At 39.8% G+C, this 21,881-nt stretch overlaps 1 protein-coding gene across 2 annotated transcripts in view; it reads left to right on the top strand.

Moving 5' to 3' along the window:
- Positions 1-11,611, top strand: part of lrch4 (leucine-rich repeats and calponin homology (CH) domain containing 4) — a 43,161-nt gene extending 31,550 nt beyond the window's left edge. The window contains exons 10-18 of one of the 2 annotated variants that reach the window (XM_083993436.1): positions 1,881-2,033; positions 2,742-2,810; positions 2,951-3,002; positions 3,130-3,193; positions 3,799-3,906; positions 4,433-4,530; positions 4,641-4,778; positions 5,588-5,665; positions 11,329-11,611. In XM_083993436.1, coding sequence (XP_083849562.1) covers positions 1,881-2,033; positions 2,742-2,810; positions 2,951-3,002; positions 3,130-3,193; positions 3,799-3,906; positions 4,433-4,530; positions 4,641-4,778; positions 5,588-5,665; positions 11,329-11,478 — 910 coding nt within the window. In that variant the 3' untranslated portion in view covers positions 11,479-11,611. Of the gene's footprint in view, positions 1-1,880; positions 2,034-2,741; positions 2,811-2,950; positions 3,003-3,129; positions 3,194-3,798; positions 3,907-4,432; positions 4,531-4,640; positions 4,779-5,587; positions 5,666-6,227; positions 9,232-11,328 lie in introns of those variants that run through there. The other variant, XM_083993435.1, reaches the window with a different exon arrangement.
- The last annotated feature ends 10,270 nt before the right edge of the window (positions 11,612-21,881 follow it).

Here is a 21,881-nt window from a genome sequence, read left to right as displayed (position 1 = left end):
GCTGAGGAGGCCGAAACCTCCAGGAGAAACGAGGAGGAAGTGGGATTTTCTGGTGATAGCGGCAGCAGCAGGTGTTTGGAGGAGTGAAGGTGTCGGTCTGATGTAGGAGGTACGAGAAGGAAGGAATTATAAAAAAAAAAAAAAAAGGACTTGACCTCCGTTTCAGCTCGAGCTCTGATGTGTTTACGTCTCCGGTGCCAAGTTGTTCCAGTAAATCTGAAGACATTTACATATCACCGCTCTGATCCCCTGACAGTCGCTCCATTGTAATCCAGCAGTCGGACTGTGGACTCAGGTTTTATCACTTTTTCTCTCTTTTTCCGCCCTCGTTTTTTTTTTTACACAAGGTCACTTCACTGGCTGTTTGAAGAGCTGGGAAAAGTCAATACTCTGCCGTTCCCATTACTTTACACTCTTCATGCTGCCTGTGTGTGTGTGTGTGGATGGTTCACACTGACTCACACATGATAAAGTCGATTTTAAACTGTTGCACAAAGGTGTCGTCCATCTTTATTCCTTCACTCTGCAGTCGTTAGTTGTGTTGTTGTGCGACTTTTTATCACAATGCACATTTCTTTAGACAGACCAGACTCCTTTTTGTTTTGTTTTTCAGCCTGTGGAGCAACAACAAGCAGCTTTTTATTATGAACTATTATTCTCACATTGATTGGGGAAAAAAAAGCCTCATTAATCCTCTCACACTTGTACGTGATTTAGATTTAGTAACCCGACCACGCGTCCGTTTCCCCTGGCGACGAGCCTCGGCTTCCAGTTTTGTTCCAAACAAACGGATGTTGCCGATCTCGACCTCCGATGTTTCCTCTGCCAGATTAAAAATAGAGTCGACACACACACACACACACACACACACACACTGAAAATGGAAAGTCAACAAACACAAACCAGAAGCTGTGAAAGACTTTTTATTAACACAAACCAGACTTCAGAAATTAGTTTAAACCTCATTAGATTCACTTTATGTGGAGTGTTTTTATTGGTTATTATTAAACTTAGATTCTCACCAGTATTTTTGGATGCACTCAGATTGTTGTGATGTGTTTGAGCTGCTCTAAAGACCATAATAAGAAAAACAGAGATAGAGCAGCGAGTATGAAACCTAAGATATGACATCTTATTTAGAAAGAGAGAACAAAAACTTAATTAAACAAAAAGCAAAGAAGACAGATGAGTGAATGTACTTTTGTTTCTTTTTGATAAAAATGGTAATTGTGCTTTTTGTGGTAATAATTTGTTCTCATTGTTATCGCTGTGTCTTAATGGAGCTCATGTTAGAACCACAATATAATGAGCTTAGACGGATTAGATACAGTCCAGTTATATTATTAATATTATATTAAACCATTAAAGGCTGAGTAAATAATAATACAATTTATAAAGTGAACAATGTTACAAAGTGAGATAAAACCAACAAAAGCAAGAACACATTTCTTGATGCATTTCTAATCTACGACAGAGTATTAGGGCCACATTGAGAAAAAAAAAAAAAAAAACACAGACTTTGAGAATAAAGTCGTAAATTTACGGGAATAAAGTTGTACATTTCCTACGAGAAAAAAGTCATAACATTACGAGAATAAAGTCGTAAATTTATGAGAATAAAGTCGTAAATTTACGAGAATATAGTTGTGCATTTCCTATGAGAAAAAAGTCATAACATTACGAGAATAAAGTAGTAAATTTACAACTTTATTCTCGAAGTTTGTGATTTGTCAATGTGGCCCTAATACTCCGTCGTACTAATCTGCAATAAATTTGAGTTTTGCTCGTTTTTCAGATGTTTTGGTTTAAAAAATCTTAACATTTCACTTCCTGTCTTATTCATCCTGTCTTTTCTCCGTCTCGTCTCTCGGTCTGTGCAGGTCCAGCCTCCACGTGGACGTCGTTCCCCCGCGGTCGACCTCCCCGTCGCCGCTGTCGCCCTCCAGCCCGACGCTGGAGGAGAGGAAGAGGCCGGGCACCTTGTCCATCTGGCAGGAGAGGGAGCGTCAGCAGCAGCAGAGGGAGAAGGCCAGGTGAGCGTGCACACACACAGACACAGACACACACACACACACACACACATTAACACACACACATTAACACACACAGACACTATTTACAAAGTATTCTGTTCTACCAATTCACAAACTGAATAACTATCAGATTTGTTTGTTTATTCACAAGTTTATTTACAGGAACCAAGATCTCCCTGTCACTTTTCAAAATGTCTTTACCTTCACTCATAATGTTCATTCTCAGTAATAATCTCACTCTATATTTACCCTTTACCCGCACATCACACCATCAGTTTAATATGTCCTATCCACCTTTTTCCGAATGTCAAAAACGTAAGCCTGTTTTGCCGGTTTTGCTCTTCCGGTGGAATTTTATGTTTACGTTTCCATGGTTTCGGTAGGATTTTTTTGTACCTTATTTCCATTGTCTCCATGTGTTACTGATCACGTTGTTCTTTATCTCTTCATTTTTTCTCATTTTGCTCATACAACGTTGATTATGTATGTACTTTATCACCTTTTTTCTCTATGTTTATTTGTTAGCCATAGAAATAAGGAACTTAAGCCAATCGGCTTCATTCCCTCCGTGCACCATTGAATATAAATATGTGCTAAATAAATAAACCTGAACCTGAAAACATAAACACACACAGAAACATTTTGAAAAGTTTTCTCATCCTCCTCCTCCAATCACACGCTCTCCCTGTCAAATCTCTAACTGTGCAGTTTGCTGAAGTCATCGACCAAAACAGGAAGTCATGTGACAGCGACACCACAGACAGGAAGTGTCTCGGCGTAAGTAGAGCACACACACACACAAATACACAAACACACACACACTTGAGTTTAAAGTGAAGAAGCAGCAGCAGGGTGTGTGTGTGTGTGTGTGTGGGCGTCGTCTGGTTAATGAACTGTCGGTGTGTGTCGCCCTCTAGTGGCGGCTCTCCAGAGAACAGCTGCAGCTCCGGCCTGAGGCAGCGATGTGCGGTGAGTATCACAGAGTCAGTTGGTCAGTCACTGGATCCAGATGTGGAGAACGTCTCAACATCTGGACTGATTCACTGTTGCTGCTGTTGTTGTAACTCTGAGCTTCTTTTTTATTTTATTTTGTCAGAGCGCCGACCAGATGAACTCAAGATCTCCGTCGGTGCTGCTACAACGATCCAGCAGCAGAATAGGTACACACGCACGCACGCACGCACACAGACACTATTAAAAATTTTAATTTGATGGATTACAGATGATTTTGTTGGATCTTCAAACACAAAAAAGACTAATAATGAAAATGACTTTTCAACTCGTTTTAATTTTCTAAAGACCATTTCAACTTGAATCTGTCAGATTCAAGTTGAAATGGTCAAGAATAAATGGTCTTTTATTTATATCTTTATATTTGTCGCTGAACATGTGCACTGTCTTGCAAATTATTTTTTAATTAAATGTAGTTCATCAGGTTTCTTTTGTAGTTTTATTTCTCTGATTTCTTCTTCTTCTCCCTCTTTTTCTTCTCTTTCGACTTCTCCTACTTCTTGTTCTTCATTAATAAATTAGCTCTTGGTAGTAAACTGTCTTTCTCTGCCGACGTCACAGTTTGTTCTTCAGTTTGACGGAAGATATTTGAACTTTTAACAGTGAAAGCTTCAGGAGAAACTGTTGTAAACTTTGAACCTGCTTCATCTCGCTGTAGTTTTCTCTGTGTGTTGTTGTTGTACATCGTGTCACAGTGTGAACATCTGTCTGACACATCTGTAGTAACGCTGTCGTCTGTAATGTTTTCACTCAGATGTCCCGTCGTCTCCGAAGACGTCTCCTCCTCCCTCCTCCGGTCAGGCCCAGAAACCAAACAGCTTCCTGTTCCGCGCCTCGTCCCGCAGCAACGTCAAACCCACAGGTACAAACGGCACAAAACACAAACACACACACACACACACACACACACTTTAGACCTTCACTCAGTGCTCAGCTTCATGGCATTCAAACTATGGCATTCACAAAGCAAGGAACTGAAAAGTTGTCCAAGTATATCTCAGTTAAAGAAAATGTTTAAAAAAAGAAAAGATAACCACCTACAAAAAAGAAGAAGGAGAAAGAGAAAAAGAAGGGAAAAAAGAAAAGATAGATAGACGAGTGGTGTCCTGCTATTTTGCTTGTTTGTTTTCATGTTATTATTACATGTTTCATTATCTTTAATTTTTTTGAAATAGTGTATAATATTGGTGTTGATATAAAGCCAATGCAATTATAACTATAAAAAGGGGCAGGTTCTATAAGTTTTTCTTCATCCTGCTCCTTTTCATTCATGGTGACCATGTGTACATTATGTAAATATGTGCAACCATGTGAAGTATGTAAACCATGAATGGAATAAATCAAAATGAAATTAAATGAAATGAAATGTGTGTGTGTGTGTTCACCAGGAGCCGTCTTCACTCTGGGTGAGTCTGGGAGAAGTGAATCTCGGACGACGCTGCGGTCGCCTAAAGAGGAGAGACCGGACATCACACAACTACGCAAGGTAACACACACATTTATAAGATGGTTTCACTTTCTGGGTTTTTTTTTTCTATAGTTTAAGAAGAAGTTAGTTGGTTTGTTTTGTGTGACTCTGTGTCCGTCCTCTCTCAGACGCTGGAGTCCCGGCTGAAGGTCACGCTGCCCGACGACCTCGGCGAGGCCTTGTCCAACGGCACCGTCCTCTGTCAGCTGGTCAACCACATCCGACCGCGCTCCGTGTCAATCATCCACATCCCGTCCCCAGCAGTGGTGAGTGTGACGGAGCAATGAGGACACTGAGGTTTTACTGCTGCAGTGACAGAGTCAGAGACAGAGATACATTTATAGATATGATAGATATTCATAGATGAAGATATAGATAATTGTAGATATAGATATTATAGATATTTTGAGATGTAGATATTTATGAATGAAGATAAAGATATTATAGATACTTAGAAATATAGAAATTTATAGATGAAGATATAGATATTATAGATTTATAGATGAAGACATAGATATTTATAAATGCAGATACAGATAAAGTTATAGATATTCATAGATGAAGATATTATAGATATTTCGAGTTGTAGATATTTATGGATGAATATATAGATATTATAGATGTTTATAGATGAAGACAGATATTTATAGATATAGATATTAAAGATATTTAGAAATATAGATATTTATTGATGAAGATGTAGATATTTAAATTTATAGGTGAAGATATAGATATTTATATTTATAGATAAAGATATTATAGATGTATAGATGAAGATAGATATTTATAGACAAAGTTATAGATATTCATAGATGTAGTTATAGATATTTCGAGCTGTAGATTTTTATGGATGAATATATATTATAGATGTTTACAGGTATATAGATATAGATATTAGATATAGATATTTATAGATTAAGATATTTATACTCCATCAGGAGTCAGGACCATCTCATCCATTCTGCATTAGCTCACTACATGTTAGTGAATATCTGGGATGCTTCCTCGGTCCGGTCCGGTCCGGTCCGGTTTGGTCTCAGTCACGTTAAATCACCTGTTTCCTGTTTGATTTCAGCCAAAACTGAGCTCAGCAAAGTGTCGACTGAACGTGGAGAACTTCATCACTGCCTGTCGTAAACTGGGAGTCCCTGAGGTAAAAAAAGAAATCACACTTATATTAATTAATAATGGATCAAGTCTATGATCACTATATCAATGATTAAGCCTGTGGATATTCTCATTTGTCCAGGTCATAGTTATATCAAGGAAATTTAAATTGAATGCAGCTGGACTTGGTTATTTGTCTACGTAGGTGTGTTTCCTAGACAAATAACCAAGTCCAGTTGCATTCGATTTAAATTTCCTTGAGATGTATCCATGATTGATTAACTAGAATCACACAAGACAACACTTGAGTCACTCTCACATTCCTGTAGCAGCTTCTTATTATTCATAGTATTAAATTGATGCTAAATTACATTTCACACTCACTCACACAGGATTGGTAAACTTTTAATTTCACATGGTGACACTATGTTTGTATGCTTTTATTTTGAAAAGCCTGGTTTATGCTTTCAGCTCTGATGTTGTTGCTCGGACTGATCCTGGTTCAGGTTTTCAGTCCAACGCTCTCTCTGTCTCTCTCTGCTTTGTGTAACTCTTTGTGTAACTTACATGTATTTCCTCCCGTGTGTGTGTGTCTGTGTGTCGTCCAGATGGACATGTGTGTGTGCTCCGATGTGCTTCTGTGTAAGCTGCCCGCTGTGCTGCACTGTGTGACGGCCCTGCTCGCTGTGGAGGTGGAGGAGGAGGAGGAGGAGGAGGAGGCGGGTGGGGACGGCGAGAGGGCCAAGGACCTCCGCCACCGCCACCGCTCCTCGGCCTCGTCTCCGTCGTCCTCGCTGCTGTCCACAGACTTCCTCTTCTTCTACTTCGCCGCCATGGCCCTGCTCTACGTCCTGTACAGCTACCTGCTCGCCTAGAGGACACACAACACTACACAAAACTACACAAACGCAACACTAAGTACTTATATAGAGGAAGTGCACGGGACTCTGACGTCTTGAAACACTACTACACTGATGAACTGTACGAGAGCAGAGCGGTGAAACGCCTCGGCCTTAGCTTTAGCTTTAGCCTTCGCTCCGTGACACAGAGAGAGTTTGATATTTCCCAGCATGCACCTGTAGATGAGCTGCAAAGTCAAAAATAAAAATGAAAATATATATCCAATTCCACATTCCCAACTCTTTAAAAACAAAAACTTGTAAAACTTCACACAGATATCATTATCATATCACTCTCTCTGTGCCACAGATTAAACTCCAGTCTGAGGAAGAAGCTGAAGAGAAATGTGAATGTTACGTTTTTATTTTTTATTTTTATTATTATTTTTTATTTTATCTTTGAGGGAGAGACGCAGGTTAGTTAGTTACCATGGAGCCTGGATGTTGTAGTGATATGATAACAGTGCCTCAACCGACCACTTACAGTGTGTTTCTGTGTGTGTGTGTGTGCTATGCTAACTGTGAGCAGCAGGGGGCAGTGTCGCTGCATTAAAAAACAAAAACCCTGAAGTGTCCAAAACTGACGGTACAAACCCCTCCGGTCCAGGAGGTTGTGTGTGTGTGTGTGTGTGTCTGTATGTGTGTGTGTTTAAGTATTTTTGTTGTCTCTGGTCTGTTTTGACCAGCCGACTTCATGTTTGTATAAATGTAAACAGGTTATTAAATTATTTGCTTTTCTTTTTTATTTATTTCCTTCTATGTTTTTTGTTTTCTTCTCTGCCTCTTGGGGTTGAATCAGCAAAGGCCTCAGCCGATATAGTTTCAAAAATCAATGTGTGTGTGTGTGTACTTTAACTTACAACACAAAGACACACACATATAGGTGAATTGGAGTTAATCAATATTCAGTCATTCGGAGCTAAAATAAACCTTTTTTATGTGGTAATGGTGAATAATCGAGTGAAGGCCTCTGCTGTTTCGACCACATGCTGTGTTCAGCTTATCGCTCACAGAAGGTCAATGTCTGCAGCTCTTCAGAGTGGGGATCTGGTTACAGCCGTTATTGGACCAATATTGGGTTTAAGATATTAAATCAATCAAAGCTTCGAGCCTGTTGGAGGGGGGGGAAGTTCGACACTCCTTCGTGTAAAATTAGGACTTTTTCCTGACAAAATTAGGGGGATTAAAGAGTTTGGGACAGATTGGATGATGACAAAATATCAAAAGAAGTTGTATTTGCATGCAAACGAGAACTCACAATCCTCAGAAACCTGCTCAGAAACCATTAAAACCATTGAAATGTTTGTTTTACCAACCGGTGGCGCTATGAAACTGAATACTGCCATTTAAATGTGAAGTTTTAGGAGCACGAAAACCTACGAAAACCTTAAAAGCTTCACTGCTTTAGCCTCTCAAAGGTCTTTAGATCACATCGACCCGAGCCGAAGACGACCTGGTTAATTCTCAATGAGCGAGCGAGTGTGTTTGTTTGTTTTCTTCGGTTCAGTGAGTTTTTCAAGCCTCCTAATCCTCAAAAGAAAAAAAAATTCCGTCCAATAATAATAATGAAAACAATAAACTAAGACTTTGAGCTGAAAGTCAAAGTAACTTGGGAGACCAACGTGAATTATTCATGGGGAAAAAAAATCAATAAAAATCAAATGAATACATCATCTAAAAATAATATTATAGGCTTTGTTGTTGTAGCTGTGGTCGGAGAGAAGCTAACTCCACTCCTAAAGCACTTGAGTTGGACTGATTCTCTTTTCCACCTTTTAAAGGGACAATGCGTAGAAAACTGTTAAATTCATACTATTAACCACAAGGGGGCAGCACATTAACAGGAAGTTTGGACGTCCACTTCTAATAATAATAATAATAATATTAATATAATAATAATAAATGAAGCAGTGACTCGCTGTTAGACAGGATGGGGGCCGCGGCTAGCTGGTTAGCATGCTGCAACACTAAAGATGCGTTTGTACTTCCCGTTTGAATGTTTAAATTTTAAATATTCATGTTTTTTTTTATACATCGTCGGTTTAAATACATTTTATACCTTAATTTACTTGATTAATAAAGTGTTCGAATTGTAGGTTTATCTTATCCACCATCAAGTTCATGTCCATCTTGAGTCTCCTCTTAAAAAAACAAAAATAAACCCCAACCCCCCTGACAGACTTTTTTTTACGCACCTGCTGTTCAGATGAAATTTATGCTGTTTCAATTCAAATATATATTTTATAAATGAAACTGGATAAGCCACACACAGTAAGTCATTCACTGGCTTACACCGAGCTATATTCTTAAACATGTTAGCAGAACAGAAATAAACTGTTGTGTTTTATATTTATATGATAGTCTTGTATTATTAAGAATCCTTTTTGAGTTTATATAAATCTATATGTAAAGTTTTTTTTCTTCCTGCTGTAAAGAAATTATTAAAAATGAAACTTGGACCATGTGCTGTTTGTCTGCTCGCTTGCTGTCTTGCTTTTGCTTCCAAGAAACAAAACAAAACTGAAGTCAATATTCACATACTAGCTTTTTATGAAGCTTTCAGTTGCATCTCCTGGTCTTCAGAGGATCAATTTACATGGCTTAAATATCAGATTTACAGTCAAACCACTGCTTTATTTTCACATCTGATTCATTTCAAGTATATGTTGATCAAAAGGACTTTGATTCCCTTCAATCAATCAATCAATCAATCAATCAATCAATCAATCAATCAATCAATCAATCAATCAATCAATCAATCAATCAATCAATCAATCAATCAACATATTCCACTAACAAGTTTCCTCTGCTACAGAACTCAACTGCTCTGCTGATATATTCTTACAACACAGTGTCCAACAAATGGTTCAGGAAATATTGGTCTCTACAAGTTGGACTACGTACAGTTCATTCAGAAAGTATTCAGACTCCTTTGCTTCTTTGACATTGTTATGTTGCAGTCTGAAGCTCATCGATCGACAATCAATCAACAGAAATGACTACAAATTTATTAAAAACTGAAACCTGATACAACAAAATTATATTTTACAAGCAGCTTAACATATTTTTCTTCTGTAGTTTCTTGTATTTTATAATTGAAATTAATTTTATTATTGGGTGGTTTAATGTCGTAGCTGATATATCATTTAGTTTTAATTCATCAGAGGCAGATAAATATATTGTTTTCAGGTTGCTTGTCCATTTCAATTCACGCCTTCAACCTTCACTCATACTCAACAGTGAACTAATTAGATTTGGGAGGTCAAAGTTAAAAGTTTTGAGTTTAATATCTGCTGAACTACCATCATTGATAATGAGCTCTGTGCTAACTCACTTGACAGCTGTTATTCTCCCTGTTGCCCACTAGGTGGCGGGGTGCCATCTCTTATCAAAGCTTGTACAGTTTTTTCTTACCCATTCAGGAAAAAGCTCATGGGGCTTCATCTTTTCAACCATGAAATTACTTAAGCGCAATTACTGAACTCAATTTTCTGAAAACCTGGGAAATTGTTAACTTTATCATAGATTTAATTTATTTTTTACGTACCGTAGATTTAATTCAACCACTGTTTTGTATTTATTTCCACAAGTGCAGTGTTTAAAGAACCCAGTCGGGTGAATAAGAATAAACTGGCATCATGTTAGCCTGGAATAGTCCATAAAACACCACAACCTCTCTGTTTTATACCGTGAGTGAGTACTGTATGTGGTTGTTTTTTTTAAATGTTTGTCGTCTTGTCACTCGTTCCGAGGGGAAATGTGGAAGTAAGTTTGATTTAATGGCTTTCTTCGATTCAAGCCTTGAGGCGACAAATGCTCCCAACATCTGACATGCTGTGTGGATGTTTCTGAGATTACACGTTCTGCTACAGAATATCACCGAGCATGTCTGAAGAATGTGTTAACTCCTTCACCGCTGAGATGTCCTTAATGCTTCCACACTACCAACCAACACTGTTTGTTATGGTGTTTATCTGAATTCTGCACCGTACAGCAATGTCACCAGTTAAAGTCCTTGTGAAACTCAACCGAGGCTCAAAACGACCGTTCACTTTGGTGGAACAAAAAGATGGTTTTGAATTATAAATGAAATGTTTTTGGGGACTTCCATGAAAATACCATGAAACTGTGGTCAAAATTGCTCTTACAGATTAAAGAGTGTTAAGATTGTTTAGAAAAAGAGACCGAGTTCGAGGACATGGTTTGCCAAGCTTAGCATAAAGCCAGGAAATGGAAAGGGATAACCTGGCTCTAGCTACACCTCTTACTACCAAGGTCTAACTTCAATATTTTTCCTTCATTGCTTAATCAATCGAGTTAATCAATCAAGTTTATGTATAAAGCACATTTAAAAACAACCCAAGTTGACCAAAGTGCTGTACAGTTAAAAATGAAGGCATAAGCCAAAGAATTGTGAAAAGTGATAAACAGCGACCAACAAAAGATACATACTATAATACATACAGAGACTTCCTAACATTACCATAAGCATTACAGCTACGCTACACTTCTGTTCAAATGACAAGACTATTGTAATATAGTAAAACATGTGTGATGGTCTATCAATTGAAACATTGATAATACCCCAAGGTTCACAAACAAACAAGCTGCTAAACAACAAACTTCTAGGAAACAAATAGTTTAACAACCTCTACTATTACTAAAAAGAAAAGAAAAAAAGGTTGTCTTAATCCTACAACGGAGCTGGTGGTAAGGTTTCGATTGTTGCAGATCATCATTATTATTATAACACAACCAATCGTGAGTGAATCTCCTGCATCTGCTCACTCCTCTCTCTGTGCCTTTCCAGGACTCCCTTTGTTCCCCTCAGCTCATCATGGAGGACGAGGGCCTGAGCCGACTTGCACAAACTGTTCAGGTGTTGGTCGACCTGGCTGACGGCTCCCAGAAAGGCCCCAAACAGGAAATATCTGGGACCTCTAGCTCAACACAATGCTAGTTGTTTTTTTTTTAATCATAGTCCCACATCTACAAGGATTTGACAGCATCACACCAAAGGAATTTGTCTTTTTAAATGCATCATATTTGAAATATTACATTGAGCCCTCCAAATGTCAGATATGTGTTAATGGTAAGAATAGATAAATAAATAAATCTGTGAATAACTCCAGTCTTTGTGTCATTGTAGTGACTTTTACTTCTATTACATGAATCGCAGGGAAGCTTCTTAGAGAAACGCTAACCCTAATTTGCAAGCAGGGAGCCACAGTAGCTCCACAAAAGAGAGCAAAGTTGAGGTGGTTGTCACACTTCGATTCCTTGATGAAAGAATAAAGGACCTGGTCCCACAATGGTCACTCTCAATGTTGGCAATCCTGTACCCCTACCCCTAATTCTACAACCATGATGAACCAAAGTGGCTCCATAATGGTGTGGTAGGTGGAAGTGGTTGTGGCTCTTAGATTAGTTGATGTACTTTGAACGGACCTGGACCATAATGGCTGTTACCAATGCAGCCAATTAAGTAACCCTAACCCTAGGTCTGTAACCCTAACCCCAACTCCCTAACCCAAAGTAGCCAAAATGGTGTCATGACAGTGTGGTAAATGGAAGTGGTTGTTGCACTTACATTCATTGATGTACTTAGAAGGGACCTGGACCATAATGGCTGTTTTCATTGCAGCTAAATCTGTAACCCTAAGCCTAACCCTAATTGCGTAACCCTAAGGAGCCCAAATGGCGCCAGAACAGTGTAGTAAGTGGAAGTGGTTGTTGCACTTACATTCCTTCATGCACTTAGAAGTGACCTGGACAACAATGACGGCTCTCAATGCAGCCATTTCCGTAACTTTAACCCAATACTCCAATCTAACCTAAACAGTAACAGTAACAGTAACAGAAGACTTTATTAATCCCCGCAGGGCAATTCAGTTTCTACAATCCACCATACACATACAGTCAGTCACACACAGCCTAACACACATGTCAGAGGTAGCATGATGGAACATAGGAATGTACAACTGTAACTCATATCTAAAAGTATAAATAAAACTCGTAACACACGAGGCAATGACGGTCAAGTGCAAAAAAGTAACAATGTTAAGAATAAGAATAAGAGGTAAAAAAAATATATGTATATGTATTTCTATGAAGATAATATATATAAATATATATATGTATACGTACATATAAATAAGATAAATAAGAAGGATTCACATAGTCAACTCAGCATTTAACAGCACGACTGCTGAGGGAACAAATGACCTGCCATATCTATTGGTCTTTCTGGGAGGCAGCGCATAGCGCCGGCCTGACGGCATAAGTGCAAATTCATTTTTGAGAACATGATCATGATTCATAATGCTTTTGGCTCTTTGTAAGACACGTTTCTCCCAAAGAGAGTTCAAGTCACACAACTTAATGCCAATAATGTTAGAACACACTTTTACAATACTGTTCAAACATTTCCTATCTTTTACCGTTAGATTGTTGAACCAGCAAATGAAGGAAAAGGTGAGGAGGCTCTCGATAAATGATAAATATGCAGTGTGAAGAATAACTTTAGAGACTCCGAAGGAGTTAATCCTGCGCAACAAATAGATTCTCTGCTGGGCACGTTTGACCACCGTCTCAGTGTTGATGTCGAACCTCAGCTGAGAGTCAAACATCGTGCCCAGATATTTGTAAGAATTTACAACTTCTACATCCTCACTGTGAATCCTGCTTGCTTTGACAATTGGCCTGTTTCTCCTGAAGTCAATGATAAGTTCCTTTGTCTTGGAGACATTTAAATCCAGGAAACTATCATTGCACCACTTGGCAAACTCAGTGAGTACATGGCCATGGTCAAACTCTGCATCTCGCAGAAGAGACAGTACAGCGGTGTCATCTGAAAATTTTACCAGAAAACTGTCCTCTTTTGTGGACCTGCAGCTGTCCGTGTATAAGATAAAAAGCAAAGGAGAGAGGACACAGCCTTGTGGAGACCCTGTACTGGACACCATGATATTAGATAAATTACTATTTACTAAAACCTGCTGTGTCCTGTTAGTTAAAAAATTTAAGAACAAAGTTAAAAGCTGATCCGGCAAGTTAAAATAGGCAGCCAGCCTCTCAATTAAAATGTATGGCTGCATCTTGTTAAAAGCTGATGAAAAGTCTGCAAATAGCAGTCTAGCATGAGTTTTGGGTTTCTCCAAGTGTTTAAAAATTTTGTCTAAGATAAATATTTTGGCATCGTCCACACCTTTGTTTGTTTGATATGCGAACTGAAGTGGGTCAAGTTTGCCCTCAACCAGAGTGAGGACTTCCTCTTTTATGATTTTCTCTAGGTTTTTTGCCACCAGAGAGGTAAGCGCCACAGGTCTAAAGTCCTTTAATTCTCTGGGTTTGCTGACCTTAGGAATGGGAATTATAAAAGAAGATTTCCAAATTGAAGGGAGCATACAGCTATCAATGCACAACTGGAAAAGGAGGGTGAAGATACCACTGAGTTGTTCGGCACAGTGGTGGAGTGTACGACCACAGATAGAATCAGGACCAGAGGCCTTTCTCTTTTTTGTTTTTTTAAATAAAGCCTTGACTTGTTCATTGCATATCAAAATGTCGCTCCTAGGAGTCAAGGTGTTCTTTAACCTAGAGACTTCACTGTTAAGATCAGACCTTTCAAAACGAAGGAAGAATGTGTTAAAAGCATCAGGTAAACAGTCATCTCTAACACCATCAACACTGATTAACTGACTGGACTCAGTACCATACTGGTTGATTGCAGCCATAGATTTGATCCCGTTCCAGGCTGACCTAAGATCCCCATTTGTATATTGTTTTTCAATTCTTTCCCTGTACTTACTTTTGGCTTTGCCTATTTCAGCTCTAACTTCTCTGGATGCTGCTTTGATCTCATAAGGATCCCCCAGGAAGAAGGCCTTTTTTTTCTTATTAATAACGGACTTGAGGTCTTTTGTTACCCATGGCTTGTTATTTGGGAAAACAACAACATTTTTCACTGGGATAACAGAGTCCACACAAAAAGTAACATAAGATGAGACCGTGTCAGCAAGTTCATCTAAGTTGTCACCACATCCATCTAAAAAACATTGCCAATCTGTGCACTCCAGACAAGCTTGAAGGGAAGAGATATTGTCATCAGTCCATAATTTAACTGTTTTTATCTTTCTCTCCTGGCGTCTGATGCATGGAACATAGGTTGGCACAAGGAGGATGCTATTGTGATATGAGGCCCCCAAACCAGGCATGAGGATAGACTTATAACCTTCCTTAACGTTGCCATAGCACAAATCAAGTGTAGTGAACTTTTGTGTGGTTGGACAAGTCACATATTGTTCATATGTCCGCAGGACTTTATCCAAACGGACGTGGTTCATGTCCCCCAAATAAAATTTGGGAGCGTCACTGCAAATTGTGTCCAGTCTGTGAGATAGCTCCATAATCACTTGTGTAGCTGCAGTGGCGTTTGCTCGGGGATGACAGTACAGCAGAGTGAAAAAAAGTTGGGGGAACTCCCTCGGTAAATAGAAGGGACGTAGAGAGATGGTAAGTAATTCAACGTCGGGGGTGCAAATTCTCTCCCGCACATGAATAGATTTGCAATACCTCTGATTTACGTAGAAGCAAACACCTCCACCCCGACACTTCCCCGTCACATCACGGGAGCGGTCCAGTCTGATGGGAACGCCGAATCCTGTCAGCGCCATCTCGTTATCCAGGTCGTTCTCGTTGAGCCACGTCTCGGTGATCCCAAGTAGGCAGCATTCTTTAATCTCCCGTCTCGATATTGCCAGGGCCTCCAGTTCATCTATGTTGCGCCTCAAAGACTGCACGTTGGATAGGAAGACTGAGGGTAGGGGGGGTAATCGGCGTCGGTCATCCAGGCAGAGCTTTTTAACTCTGCGCTTGATACCTCCTCTCCTGCCTCTTTTCCTCCGCGGTGGCCGCCGGGGGGGATTCCGGACGAAGTGGAGGGGCACAAAAATCTCCGCTGGCAGATCAGTCGGTCTTTCGCCCCCAGATGAGAAGCGCAGAGACAAGAGAAGTTCTCTGCTCAAGACGACTCGGTCGCCATGCTGCTGAATGGGATTTGCCCCTTGACACGCGCTGCAAACCAGCGTGAGGGCGAAAAGGAATACAATGAGTTGCATAGTCCATCCCAGGTTCCACATCTTTTACCACCAGCGTTGAAAAAACTCATGCACACTGCACTCAGAGACGCTTGATACATGTAACATACATAAAAACAAACAAACAAACAAAACGGTACGAGCGGGCTGTAGTGGGTCGCACACAAAGGAGCGCCCCGGAAGCGTAGCTACCTAAAGAACCAAAATGGCTCCATAAGAGTGCGGTAAGTGGAAGTGGTTGTTGCACTTCCATTTGTTGATGGAGGACATTAACCTTTACTTGAATTTTCAAGTAATGACAAGCTCTTATTGTTATACTAATCCTATCCTTAAGATAACACTAAACCTGTAACCTTTAACCCCAAAGCAGTCTATTGGATGTTCCCTGACTGTTTCACATGCAAGCATTTGGTAGACGTTAGCTACGGGGTAGTAGCATGCACTAAACTGCCCATATGAGGGGCATTTGAGGAACCACTTTCTCCCAAAGGCTCATAATCACTCATAGATCTGCATCTCATTTCATAGTGCTTCAGTTTACAGACTTCACACTTCATCAGCAGCTACTGGCATATCGCACATTTGCATTGTGGGTAATATAGGAACCAGATTGGAACAAGGGAGAAGAATGTGCAGAAAAACAAGATGATCTCTCCAGTTCTGTTTAAAGGTGCTCAGCAGCAGAGATGTGGATCCTGCTGAGAGGCTGACATCTGCCAACCAACGTGAATCTCAGTTCAACAACATGAAACGTCGATATTAAGGACGAACATCTACAAAAAGGTGCAGACATTCCACTTTTACCGGCGTATAAAATAGCAGTCGTTATCAGCAGCAGCACACAAGGAGGCAAAAACAAGCCACAGGTGATCGTCTTTGGACATGGACGTGGTGTGAGGTTCAGGTTTATTTTGGAAAATGAAGGGAAGCAGGTGTGAAAGAGTCGACCTGTGTCACTTTCAGTGCTGCTAAAGCGTAGCTAAACACCTTAATTAGACTGGGGGGATGAACTGAACAGCCTGTTCCAGTCACCACTGCACCACCAGCTGTGGGTGTCCTCTTCCTGTTTGGCCACTTATCACAATGCTCACAGTAAAGGTTTAATTAATGGATCACATTATTAAACACTGGGTAAACAAACCTTTTTTTCAACACAACTCCAGGATTTGTGCCGTGAACCAGCTGGCGACAGACAGTGGAACCAGGTCATGAGTTGCTTTTCCCATTTTAACCTTTTATCAAACAGAAGCAGCTTTTATTCCACCTGTGGCTTCATTCAGATTACATAAAAGGCACATTTTCTAATTTAGCTCTTTTGATGTCGGCCTCACAGGTGGTTTCAGGTTTCCTTTTTACATTTTTTTGAGAAAATGTTTGAAAATCTTACATAAATGGCACAGAAAAACATTTGATGCATTGATTATTACACCTTCATGTTTTTGATGCCTAAATTTTGGAAAAAGTAAGACGTTTTCGTGTTACTGAATTTATGGATTTATCCTCATCTGACACCTGATAGACCACCAACATATCAGAGAGTGATTTGACTTATGTTACATCACAATTAGCTCTCACTTATTAACTTATTCATTTCCTTTCATGTTAAAACCAACCCAAAGACAAAAACAACACAATCGCTTTGTAGTGATAGCAAAACTTAAAGTAATTCATAGCTACATTTGAAGAATTTGTCCTCTGCATTGTCCTCTATTTAAAAAAAAGAGAAAAAGAAAAGATTTTAACGACTGAAAACAGTCACATTTTTAAAATAATCTCTTGTCATTACTGTGTTTTCTTATTCATTGCATCACCTCCACATTCCTGTATGTCAACAGTTCATAGTTTTAAGAATAACATATTTGTTAGGATAACTACTCAGACAGAAATGTTGTTTTTCAACATGATGACGTCCTTTGTCCAAATCTCAAGACAGATATTTGAAAATCTGGACCAAGCTGTACAGACAGATGCTACTATGACTAAGTAAAGTGGAAAATGTGTTTGTCCTTTTTTTTTCTCTTTTCTTTTTTTCCCTTGGCTCTTAAAAGTGTTTTGAGATTAATAAATTGACCAGCAGGGACTGCAGCGCCGCTTTGAAGACAGACGTCTCAGCATCTGCGCAAATAATCTCTTTTTTTGGCAGCAAATCTAAAACCAAACTGCTCAGATGCTGAATATTATGGTCCTTTTTTACTGTGTGACAGTGAAACTGTGTAATTGCAAGGACGGGAAATGATGAAAAAAAACAAAAACAAATGAAGGAGGCGTTTTTTTCATGGCTGCACTTGAGCTATGCAGCACACAGCTGGAAACAAAGGCCCAGATGTTCTTGTGTTTGGTTGCATACATCAGCACATGAAGCTCTCCATCACACCTCCCCCTCACCAAGGCCGAGAGGAGGAGGGCTGCGTTCACTTTATTAATCAGCTCTGGATTTAATCATGAGTCAATTAGCAAGTGTGGCCTAATTGACTATCGTTTTAATTGCTCTATCATGCTCTGCCTTGGAGGACCGTCTGCTGCCAGCTCTCTGTCTCACTCCTCGATAAGACACACTTAATGAATGCTCACACTTGTGCATGGAAATGGCGACGGGCCGATTCCTCTCACGTCTGAGCGGCCGGCCCCTCGAGGCCGATCGCTAACTGAGGCGGGGGGCTGAAGAGGCAGCCTGACATTTATGGGATGTAATTGAGGATGGGTATGATCCCCCACGCTCCAACATGGATGGATATACCAGCCAGCCAGCCAGCAGCAGCAGATCCTCGGTGCTGCTTCATCAGCCTGTGGTGCTACGGGGGGGCTGAGAGGAGGTGAAGAAGGTGACGGGTAAATAGGGAAGCTACTCATAAAACAGCAGCTCATTTAGGCTCTGAGTCTGTTTTCACCTTGTGGGACCCACTCGGTCGATGAGTCAGCAGACATTGTGTGCATTCAAGTGGTTTCCCATTGACTAAAACTAAAGATAAAGATAGGCTACTACTACTACTACTACTACTACTATTAATAATAATAATTTTATTTATAAAGCACAAAACAATGTTTTTTTGAGAATAACTTTTTTTTTATTGAACCACTGCGAGTGAGACATACAGTAGGCTACCATCCATACAACTTTTTTTTTTTAAGTAGTATATATTTTTGGGCTTTTTGAGCCTTTATTAGATGATGCAGGATTCAAACCGCTCACCCGCAGTGAGGACTGTAGCCACATGGGGCGCCTTTAACCTACTGTACACTAAACGCCCCAGCATCCATACAACTTTATCAAAACAATGTTACAAAGTGCTTTACAAGACAATAAATAACAACAACAATATAGGCTACATAAGATAAAAACAACAAAGATTAACGCAACCAGGTAAAACAAAACAAAACATCAATCATTATTATCAGTTATAGCCTTGGCTAAACTAATTAATTTATTCTGTTGGTTATAGGATATTTGCTGTATAAAAAAGTTCATTTTGTGTCGAAATCTTTAAAAATATACTGTACATAAATATGTTGTTCTATTATAGTTCTATTATTTACAATTCAAATGAAAGAAAGAGTGAAGTTAATAAAAAAAATAGCATAGTTTATGTGCAGTGCAGGCTATGGTGTGTTGTGTTGAATGTGTTGCTTACAGCTTTTGTATTTTAGGATGTCAATCATTATTTTCTTTTCACCTCATTGGCAGGTGTTAAAGCTTCCATTGCTCTCAGCCAATCCCGTAACAGTCTGAGGTAGAGGGGGCGGGACTTAGCGAGGAGCTGCGTGTCTGCTGTGGCAGAGCGAAAAGTGGAAAGACGAGCTATCACTACCGAGTGGATGTTTGAGTTTGTAGGAAGAGTTATATGTTCTTATTTTAATGGTTGACGACTGGATACCTAAAGTGCGAAGCTGCTTCGACCCAGAAGGAGGTAATTATGAGTCAGTGAGTTGTTTTGAAAACTGTTAATTAGGCTAAGTGTTTCAATGTAAAACGGACTGGTATTGCTAACCGCGGCTAGCCGTTAGCATTTCCTAGCATTTTTTTTTGCTTAGCTCATAGGCCTACTCTGCTCTTGATGTATTTAGCCAATGCAAGCTATTGCTAAATCAACATGAAATGGTATTAGGACTTGGTATTTAGTTGATTTATCTAATTCAGGAGAAGATGGACATTTTGACAACTTGAGAGAGAGAGATCCGTGTGTAAGCTGTTGGCCTTCGCTGATTCCCCTCAACTTTCCCTGTGACCTGTATGGAACCGTGAGTACCGTTACAGATATAAATTGCACGTGCCTTTTGATTATTGCTTGTTTACAAGTAAAGCAGCCATTTGGTTTTAGGCTCCGACGCACCCCAGCCAGAGAATGGGTGTGGTCATTTTTTTTAATTCTATAAATCTCAGTGATTGAGCACTATTGAAAATGGGTAGCCTATTATTTCTGTTTATTTCTAATCGCTCTTTATAAACCCCTTTTTAGTTTCCTGTAACTTAAAGGTTAGAAAGTATAGTTACTTTAGAGTGCTTATTGAACAACAATATGAAAATAAAACTATTTAATAATAGGCTGAAGGATTTATTAAAAATAAGAGTGATAAATAACATTAATAAAAGATATATTGTCAATTGTTGACTGAACCAGAGTCCCTGTAAAAGTCAAACACAAAGTGATTGTGCTAAAAGTCAGATGAATCACAAACAGTAGCTGAGAAGGCAGATCGTGACTGATGGTGATTATTCTCTCGGGCTGATTAAAGGTGGGCAGGAGGGTTTCACAGCTCTCAAAGGCCTCTTTATTAGCTATTGAGAACTGGCCAACAGGTGAAGGCTCTTCTGAATGAGGCCTGATTACTGTACTGATGCAATCAATGGGCCCTGCCGAGTGGGCAGACACTTTTGATTGCTGAGCACACAGCCAAGAAACGTATAAAAAAAGAGAAAAAGCTTGAAGGAGAACAGCGGGCACAGGGATTATAAGGACTTAACAGGAAACTGTGTAGTTATGCAACAGCAGTGCGTTCAGAAATATACCTTCATATAAATATGAAAATGCATATAGTCTTGTTTTAGCTTCTGTGTGTGAACACCATTGGGGGACTTTAGAGCCAGAAGTCTTTGAATAAATGGCATCAAGCATTTTATCATCATTCACAGATTGGAGCCTCTATTCTAAATAAACCTACAATGTGTTGGTGGAGTCACCTGAAACCTCTCTGAGACAATATGACCCAGGAAAGGGTTGACAGAGCAGTACCATTGCCTCACAGTTGTCTGCCAAACAAAATTTGAACTATTATAGTTCAACCTTTGCCTCAACCAGAGATGCAACAACTGTCCCATCCCTGTGCTATTGTGACCTTTGACCCCCAAAAAGTGAAAGTTTGAACCAAATTTGAAGCCAAACTTCTTGGGGCCCGAGGCCTGTTTTATCTACAAAAATATCTCAAAATGCACTACCCGCAGTGACCACATCCCACTCCCCGTATCGTCGTATATCGCCGATTTGCAATGACATGTCAGTATGAAACCCCCATAAGTCTGGCCCATGTCATTCTCCTGATCCCATCTAACGTTAACCTGTATGATGCACCTACGTTTTCAATTTGGAAGTTTCAAATGAAGCCGAAGGAAAAAGAAGAGTCCGTCTGACAGACAAGACAAGACAAGACAGTGGTGGTAAGTGGAGCTGAATGATGATCGAGTATAACGTGAACAGTAAATAACTGCTGTTATTGAGCAATCGCTAATAGTCAAACAGGGAGACACTTGAATGGCAGCTAATGCTAGCTTCAGATCAGTGGTGAGAGCAAGGTTAACTTAAAGGGATAGTTCAACATTTTGGCAAATTGGCCCATTGCCATAATCGCTATAGTCATAGCAGTAGGTTCGTTACCTTTATTTGTCGGTGTAAGCTATTTTTAGAACGGAGGAGCGGAGCAGCAGGCTGATCAGAGCTACGCTATGGAGGCTAATGGGATTTCTTGGATTCCCTCATCAAACTCATCAAATACAAAATCCCAAAACTCCAAAATGCTTTCGTGGACAAGTTGTGACGTGCACAATCACCACGCTATGAGATAATAATGGAACGTTACGAAACGGAGCCGTTTTCGAGGTAAATACAGGGTAAATACAGAGTCTGCTTGCTGAAAAACTGTCCCTGAACGCAACGCGTATCAGCGGTTTTGCATGAATTTACCTCTAAAACAGCTCCGTCTTGTAAGGTTCTGTTATTATGTCATAGCGTGGTGAATGTGCAGGTCACAACTTGTCCACGACAGCGTTTTGGAG

Source organism: Trachurus trachurus (assembly GCF_905171665.1).
Source record: "Trachurus trachurus genome assembly, chromosome: 18".
Lineage (NCBI taxonomy): Eukaryota > Metazoa > Chordata > Actinopteri > Carangiformes > Carangidae > Trachurus > Trachurus trachurus.
The sequence above is the reverse complement of the archived record's forward strand: the minus strand, read 5'-3'. Positions and strand labels throughout refer to the sequence as shown.